This window comes from Frankliniella occidentalis, unplaced genomic scaffold, assembly GCF_000697945.3.
Source record: "Frankliniella occidentalis isolate FOCC.00 unplaced genomic scaffold, Focc_3.1 Scaffold15, whole genome shotgun sequence".
Taxonomy (NCBI): Eukaryota; Metazoa; Arthropoda; class Insecta; order Thysanoptera; family Thripidae; genus Frankliniella; species Frankliniella occidentalis.
In genome coordinates, this window is record NW_026267145.1 from 124575 (window position 1) to 132870 (window position 8296).

The 8296-nt window shown below is 37.6% G+C and overlaps 2 protein-coding genes across 2 annotated transcripts in view; one reads left to right on the forward strand and one right to left on the reverse strand.

The window, feature by feature from the left end:
* Positions 1-6: 6 nt before the first annotated feature.
* Positions 7-5563, reverse strand: LOC113218236 (mucin-17). The gene is made up of 16 exons (XM_026438499.2): positions 5310-5563; positions 4968-5107; positions 4634-4869; positions 4405-4524; positions 4070-4318; positions 3849-3983; positions 3466-3718; positions 3293-3381; positions 2684-3159; positions 2403-2571; positions 2123-2309; positions 1564-2044; positions 1200-1483; positions 840-1080; positions 590-749; positions 7-468 (listed from the first exon to the last, which is right to left on the reverse strand). The coding sequence occupies exons 2-16, from the start codon at positions 5101-5103 to the stop codon at positions 259-261; spliced, it is 3426 nt and encodes a 1141-aa protein (XP_026294284.1). The 5' UTR covers positions 5104-5107; positions 5310-5563; the 3' UTR covers positions 7-258.
* A 236-nt stretch (positions 5564-5799) lies between these two features.
* Positions 5800-8296, forward strand: part of LOC113218237 (DNA replication licensing factor Mcm5) — a 16448-nt gene continuing 13951 nt past the window's right edge. Inside the window, exons 1-7 of the mRNA XM_026438500.1 lie at positions 5800-6105; positions 6287-6413; positions 6513-6641; positions 6733-6905; positions 6991-7231; positions 7319-7562; positions 7643-7836. Coding sequence (XP_026294285.1) covers positions 5945-6105; positions 6287-6413; positions 6513-6641; positions 6733-6905; positions 6991-7231; positions 7319-7562; positions 7643-7836 — 1269 coding nt within the window. The 5' untranslated portion in view covers positions 5800-5944. The remainder of the gene's footprint in view (positions 6106-6286; positions 6414-6512; positions 6642-6732; positions 6906-6990; positions 7232-7318; positions 7563-7642; positions 7837-8296) is intronic.

The window sequence follows — 8296 nt, forward strand, 5'->3', positions numbered from 1 at the left end:
ATAAAATAACTAAAAGACAATGAACACAATTTGTTAAAGAGAAAATACTGTAACGTGAGTATAGCATAATATACATAATTAATTCTAGTAGAGAGAAGAGGTTTAAAACATATGAATTACAAAACAATTCAGTACTTCATCATTGTACCATATCAGTCAAAACAGTTGAGTTTAGCTGTGAAGTACTGGTAAAACAAAACCTTGACAATACGATACTTCATTTCAATCATACATAAAAGTAAAGATGTATGGAGCAGGTCAGCTACTACTTACATCATCAAGTAATAAATCTGACAACTTACTAGCATTCAAATTAAGGCTTCCTGATGCCACAGATTTCAACATGGTACTGGTGCTACCAGAATCAGACTGAGAAAAACTTGAAAATTTACGAGGTGCTATATTAGCAGGTGATAGGGGGCGAGTCATGTTGATTCCAAACAGTGGCCGTTCTCTCTTTTCTTGTAACTGAGGATGAAAAAAATAAAAATTGTTGAGTTGAAAACAGCAACTACCTTGGAGCATAAAATTGGGACAACTAACTTTTCTGACCGTTGTATCTTCAACGGAGAAATATTTTCATACTCACCTTTCTTTCAAGGTCTTTCACAATATCTGATACTTTGCTCGAATCAGTAGATCCAATGCTCCACCTCCTCTCCTCTACTGAGTTGCTGCTTCTGATTGGTCCTTCAGTGACACCCGTTCTAGGTAGTCCCTCATTCCCAAGGCTTGTTTCTTTTGTTTCCCTTGAAAATAAAAATGGGGAAAAATTTAATAGTTTCACAAAATTTTAACATATTCAATGAAAAGAAGACCCAAATCCTATGGAAGCTCACTTTAAGGTGTCGGATAAATCCTTGTCCCAGTCCCAGTCCCCATCACTATCTGTGTCTACTTTTTTTGACACTGATGAAATGGCAGTGTCCTTTGCCAGACTGTTTCTTGGCTGTGGCACAGGCCGGTCACTATTTAGTGGGCTACTGCTTGTTATGGCCAAACTATTTTCACTAAGTGAGCGCTGTGGTGTAATAGATTCATAAGAGCCATGTGCTGGTCCAAGCTCAATTGTGTCAAATCCTGTTCAAAGTTAAAATCTATTAGTCTCTACAGTGCTTTGAGAACTACAGACCAGTTCAGACTTTTGAATCCTGTGCAAAAAAAGGAAAAAGGGACTAGGAATCATAGCTTCAACATACCATCCTTTTCATCTCTAAAAACAACTTTCTTCTTAATATTCCCAGTTGATAGTGACGACTTTAAATTACTTTTAACAACAGATTGAGTTGTATTCATTTGACTAGTACTCTGTCGAAATTTGGCAACATTTGCCAGCAGCTCTGCAGTGGTAAGAGAAGTGTGAGGTCGAGAAATAGTTGATGTATTTGGCTTTACAGAAGTATTTTCCATTATGTCATTTAAGTCAGATTCTAATTCGGATATTGATTCCACATCGGATGACATGAATGTAGGCTTTTTGGTCCTATAACACAAAACAAACAAGTTTTAAACAAAAATCCATCTGTCAAATTTAAAAGTTTAAAAGAAAGTGTGGGAACATACCCATTCTGTGAAGCTTGAGAACTTGATTTGATAGGTGTTGATGTCTGCAGCTTTGGAGGTCTCTGCATAGATGAATCAGATGACGAAGATTCTTTTTTCTCAACTTCAATCTCTGATTTATTTAAGTTAGCGTACATTGACCGGCTGTAGACTTTAACGTTACTTTTGATCCCTGAAGTACTAGGTAACGGTTTAGGATCAGAATTTTCATAGGTCAAATTAGTTGATGTTATTGAAGGAGAAGGAAGTTGTTGGTTCTTTAGTGGTATAGCTTCCTTTTCAATTTCTTCTTGAATACTTAGATCCTTTTCTTGATGTGAAAGTCCTGGAGGTGTAGTCTTTCCTTGAAGTACTTCATATTCATGTAATGGTCTTGAGTGGGAGGTAGATGGTTCATTAGAATACATATTTTCAACAACATCATGAGGTTTGGTTTCTGCCACAGACTTTTCAGAGTGTTCAGAGTGCGCTGTTGAATGTCCTGCAACACAAATTTATTTCATTTCTTTTGATGTGGAAAAGAAATTTATACAAAATTGGCATTGCAGTGGCAGCTTACCAGACTGGGACAGTTTATTTTTCATATGAGATTTTATGCGTGCAAAGATCGAAAATGAACGTGATACTTTTTTCCTTATTTTTTCTGAAGAACTTGACGTTGATAGTTGAGGTTTTGAGCGATCCAAAATCTGTTTGTCAACTTCCTTCAGGATGGCCTCTTGAATTCCAAAATAAGATTTGTGGGACTGGAAAAACATTACAGTAAATTTAATAAAGGTGTCATTTCTAAATATTCTAAAACAAAAAGAAAAAAAAAGGAAGAGAGAGAAATTACAAACCTTGGCAGCAATGTTTTCATGATGTTTTATTGTGGCCATATTGGAATGGAATGAAGCAGCAGGTAATCCTTCCCATTCAGGATCAACTCCTAATTCTCGTAACCTTCTGTTTAGGAGCCCCAAAAGATCCTCCTTCAGACCATCGAGTACTTGAGGTGTTAGCTGTAATCTACAATTTAATTTTTTTGTCATCATACTTGATATGTAAGAGTAGGTAATGAGAGAAAGCTACACAGAAATGATTAAAGATTATTATATTCAATTTTGCTATCAGCACTTACTTTGACTTATCACTTTCATTGCCAGGTGAGTTCTGTTCACTATTTGATGACTGACTGTCAGAATCGTAAGAGCTGCTACTTGCTTCACTCGACGTTCCAGTACTAGAGCTGCTCGATCTGTTATACATGGAGTTTGAATGACCTGTGTCAACATTGCCCACTTGACTTTTGACTGATGGAGGTAGACCTGTTGGGCTTCGTTTCTCCAAACTGCTAGGAGAACGAGTTGGTTGATCACTAATTGGACCAGAGGATGATGTTTGAGAGGAAGCAATAGATGAATCTTGATCTGAGGGCGGCACATATTCCTCTTTAAGTGTACTCTCGCCTCTTTCAGGTTTAGAAGCAATGGAAAGACTTTCACTGTTTCTGGATGGTTCTACATCTTTACTATTATTGATCTGCAATGTCAGAATACTATTTGCAACATTTCTTGCAGATGTTGCTTCTATTCTATCAGCAGATTTGTCCCATGCCTGTATAAATAAAAACAAATTGACCAATTATTTAAAATAATTCACATATAAAATTAGTTTAACTGCTTTTTTCTGCAGTTTAAATGTACTTGGTTTATGAGCTCTAGGGATAAAAAAAAATCTATCATCAAACCTGGACTGTATTGATTGAAGACTGTTGGGTGTCCGATTGAAATTTATTATTATTCGAAGTCGGCGAACTCACAAAGTGGTCACCTGACCCTGGAGAAGAAAGAGAGACTTCAGAACATATTAACTAGCAAATGATTTTTGCAGGTAAAAGGAAACTGTATTTGTGAGAATTACCACTGTTTTTTATTATTGATAAACGAAGATCATCTAAGTCAGCCCGGTGCTGACATTGAAGTTCTTCTAGCTTTCTTTGCATGGCCAACTCATGAGCCTTATGTTGTTCCAGCAACTGCTCTCTTAATGCTTTTATTTCATCATTCTGCTGATCAACACGGATGAGCAAAGATGCTTGACTTTTTTCATACTTAACTTTCAGTTGCTGACAGGTCTCTGCTATGGATGTTTGCCCACTATCTAAGGTATCAACCTTTGCAAAAGGTGGAAATAAGGCATTTGTTATATTGAAAGTTTTATAGGAATTAAAGAAATAATTGATTATTTTCAAAGAATAAATGCTTATGCTTGTTGTAGAGTGTCTTGTACTTTTGGTTTCTTACCTGAGAAGATTCTTCCAAATCTTTAACAGTACTATGTCTTTCCCAAGACAGTGAACCATTTTCAGGCACTGACTTTGTTTGCGGCAAAATTTCCAGTGGTGGAGTTGAAGTATTAGGGTTGGCTGGCTTCATTTTCTGTAATGAAATATCTTTGATACAAGGTGTGACAAGGAGGATGCATGCTGTATACTGAAAGATTGTTTTCAGAAAATGTGTAATACCTGCAGTTCATTTTGAAGAATGACTTGAAGTGCTGCTACATCAGGGATGGTGGGACTTTGCTTTTGCTTCAAAGCATCCTCGGTGGCTCGTAAACGCTCTTGAAGTTCATGAACTTGATGCTGAAGATTTTCAACCTCCTTGCTCTGGTTGTTATGGGGAACTTTTTCTGGAACTAATTCTGGATGACGTCTTTGTTGATGAGCAACAAGATACTGTTCTCCAACAAATATTTTCTCACACCCTGGACACTAAAATTATGACAAGGAAAGATATATTCAGTAGGTATATGTACATAAACCACTTTCTCTGGTAGTAAGGTGAGGAGTTGTCTTACCTTGAAAATTGGATGTGGAGATGTGGTCCTTGACTTCATAGATTTTGTTCTCAACTTTCTTTGAAGAATCCCTATTTCATCAGCATTTTCCTGCTTTATTTTCCTCAAATGTTCTATCTCCTGAAAAGAAAATAGGACTTTAAGACTAACCAAGTGATCATTCAATAAAAAAAATTTATATCAGCTAGATTTGGGGTGTGAATTTCAGCTTTGACCATGATAAACTTACTTGTAATGCAACCCTTAGCTGATCTTGCATAACAGCCACGCAGTGATCTAAATACGTTCGACAATACAACAAAAAGTCAGCAGCAAGTTGAGCTAGCTGAAATATTTTTATAAAGTTTGGGTCTAGTACTTTCAGGTCATAATCACTACTCAAATTACAGGACATCACACAAGAGAGAACATCCTGTAAAGTCTCCAAGTCTCGTTCTCGCACAATTTTATCAACATCAACAGCTCCTGCAAAGTAAAATGTGTTACAATACAAATGTAAAAGATAAGAATAGTATCAGGTTGATTTTTCTTTTTAATTACAAAAAAAGTTGAATTTTTTTTACCAATTTTAGCCCAGTCTACTCTACCACGATATAAGTTAAAGGAAAACCCAGCCTCTCTGGCCAGGCGTGGAAAGTCATGTCGGCTTCCTGAGTCACAATGTAGTGGCATGGTGTCAAAGGTTAAAAACGTCTTCATTACACTGTAACAGATAAGGGAACAACAAGAATTTTAGAAATTAGTGTAAGCAACAATTCAACAAATGAAGTGGTATGTGTATGTGTGTGGTAAGTGATTCGAGTAGCAGAGTCAGATAAATTATAAGACATAATAAAATAGCGTACAATTTCAATCTACTATGGAAAACAATAGAAAGAACCGGAAAATTCACGAAACGTTCTTACCTAACTGACAGTTATCAATAACCTCCACTAACAAGAGATTTTGTAACGACATTTTGATAAGCTAAGCACAATACGAGCAGGAGTTACACGAGCATAGTCCTCGTATACTGTAAAGTACATGGTACAATCACACACATTTCTCTTTTCTGACAAACACGAATAAACGATTTACTTTCAAGAGAAAAAGTAAGCGATTTGTATCTGGATTGTATTCTACCGCGCTTACAAGGTCCTGTTTGTTTATTTCTGGGCACTGCCTTCTTTAAAACGAGTAAACGACCGTTTAGCCGGACGGTCGGACAGAAATCCAACACACAGGAAAACAGAAACGCGACTTTAATGAAGCGTTTTACGAATTTATTTTCTCTTCTGATGTCGGAAATTGTTTGCCGTCATTCTGTCTTCTGGGAATACAATTGATTTAAGCCAGTAAAAGGAAGAAACAACGAAGTCATTGACTTTTTTTTACAGCCTGTGGCTTGGCACCACTTCACTCACACCACAGATTCGCGCCAAATCGGCCGGACTTCAGACACTTTGTGCTTTGTGCTTGGTTTTGTTGATGATCTGTGGTTTTTCCAGCACCAGAGAAACGTTGTTTATCGTATTGAGAATTTACTTAGCTCTGTTTTGCCATGGAGGGTTTTGACAATCCTGGTGTGTTCTTCTCTGACAACTTTGGAGCCGGCGATGAGGAGGAACGCAGTGAAGTAAATGTTGGATTCAATGCAACGAAGAGGAAACTAAAAGACTTTTTGCGCCAATTTCACGAAGGCAACTTTAATTACAAATACAGGTAAAGTTCTTAGTACAAACTGCTAACTTCGAGGAAAAACTTGACAAACCCCTCATTGTTCAATAGATCACTGTTCTCAATTCGTTTTTCCTTTTTCAAACCGATTACTTATTGTTTTCTTAACCTCATGCACATTTGATTAACATTCTTCTCAGTTCTTTTACTTTCATGTCTGTTACAGAGATGCCCTCAAACGTCAGTACAATCTTGGCCAGTTCTTCTTGGAAGTTAACCTGGAAGATTTGGCAAGCTTCGATGAGGCGCTTGCTGATAAAATGTACAAACAGCCTACCGAACATCTGACTGTGGTAATTAGAAATCATCTGAACTTGTGAAATAACATAATGTTTCCCATATTATCTTATTATGTAATCACATCCTATTATCTTAATGTTATCATATCCTAGTTTGAAGAAGCTGCTAAAGAAGTGGCTGACGAAGTCACTGCTCCTCGGCCTGAGGGAGAGGAAAAGGTTCAAGATATTCAGGTACTCCTGTCTTCAGATGCTAATTGTTCATCTTTACGTGATATGAGGGTATGTAAACACCTACCACTATCTTAATTTTCTTAAAGGAGCTTGCTTAACAACTGTGAATTCATTAAAACCCTTACTGTTTATGTTTCAGTCTGATTATGTGTCCAAACTAGTGAAAATCCCAGGAATTATTGTGGCAGCATCTGGAATAAGAGCAAAGGCTACCAAAATTGCTATTCAATGTCGCTCTTGCAGGAATGTCATTCCTAATTTAACTGTCAGGCCTGGGCTTGATGGATATGCTATGCCAAGAAAGTGTAATACGTATGTAGTCCATTATCATCTAACCAGGGGAAAACTCTATCAATTATTGTATTTAAATAATTTAGTCTTGATCCTTGTTCTGCAGTGAACAAGCTGGACGCCCCAACTGCCCCCTTGACCCATTCTTCATCATGCCTGACAAGTGCCACTGTGTTGATTTTCAAACACTGAAACTTCAAGAACTTCCTGATTCTATTCCCCAAGGAGAAATGCCTCGACACTTATCCTTGTATTGTGACAGATACCTTTGTGAGCGTGTTGTTCCTGGAAACAGAATACTTGTCCTTGGAATTTATTCTATCAAAAAAATTGCGAGAACAGGAAAGGTAATTGTGCATTTTAATTCTTCACTTTTGGCTTGACTCTGCAATCTATTATTTGAATCACTGTATTCAACGCTGGGCTTGTTGCAGATGGACGGAAGAGAGAAGGGTATTGTTGGTGTTCGAGCTCCATACCTCAGAGTTGTTGGCATTCAGGTCAACAGTGAAGAGGCAGGTCACAGCACAGGGATCAGTATCACACCAGAGGAAGAAGATCTTTTCCGCAGGCTTGCAGCTAGCCCTAACATTTATGAGAGATTAGCAAAGAGTGTTGCTCCCAGTATCTTTGGATTTGCTGACATTAAAAAAGCAATAACATGCCTCTTGTTCGGAGGTACAAAGCATTCTGGAAAATTTCTTACAACATGTTATATTACCAGTTTAATGGTTTAAACAATTTATTTTCTGTTTTAGGCTCAAGGAAACGTATGCCTGATAATCTCACAAGAAGAGGAGATATTAATATACTGCTACTTGGTGACCCTGGAACAGCCAAATCTCAGGTTCTCAAGTTTGCTGAAAGAGTGGCCCCAATAGCCGTGTACACTTCTGGCAAAGGTTCTTCTGCAGCTGGTCTGACAGCATCTGTAACAAGAGATCCAGTTTCAGTAAGTTTCTCAAACTCATTAGTGTCTCTAATATCTATTTTTTTGACAGTTTCATGCCTCCTTCTTGGCCTCTGTGTTTACAATCAAATGAAGTGTTGATAAATGACTAAGAATTGAGCATATGATATAGGTGTATTATTCTGTGGTTTCTATCATGATCGCCATTGGTCTGATTTGCGGAGAATATTTTTGTTCTCTCATGTTCAGACCTGAATAACGTCTGTTGACACTTGAGCGAGGGGCCATCTGATGATATGGAACTGAGCATATGATGTGGGGACAAAACTGTGTAGTTCATGTGATGATCGCCATCGGTCTAATTTGAGGAGAACATTTTTGTTCTCTCATGTTCAGACCTGAATAACCTCTGTTGACACTTGAGCGAGGGGCCATCTGATGATATGGAACTGAGCATATGATGTGGGGGTATTATTCTGTGGTTTCTATCATGATCGCCATT

Excerpts from the sequence above, each read along its gene's own strand:
- LOC113218236 (XM_026438499.2), bottom strand. The coding sequence starts at position 5,103 with ATGAAGACGTTTTTAACCTTTGACACCATGCCACTACATTGTGACTCA. Across the intron at positions 3,382-3,465 it reads ATCAATAATAAAAAACAGTG|GGTCAGGTGACCACTTTGTG; the intron begins GTAATTCTCACA and ends TTTCTTCTCCAG. Across the intron at positions 2,045-2,122 it reads AAATAAACTGTCCCAGTCTG|GACATTCAACAGCGCACTCT; the intron begins GTAAGCTGCCAC and ends TTTGTGTTGCAG.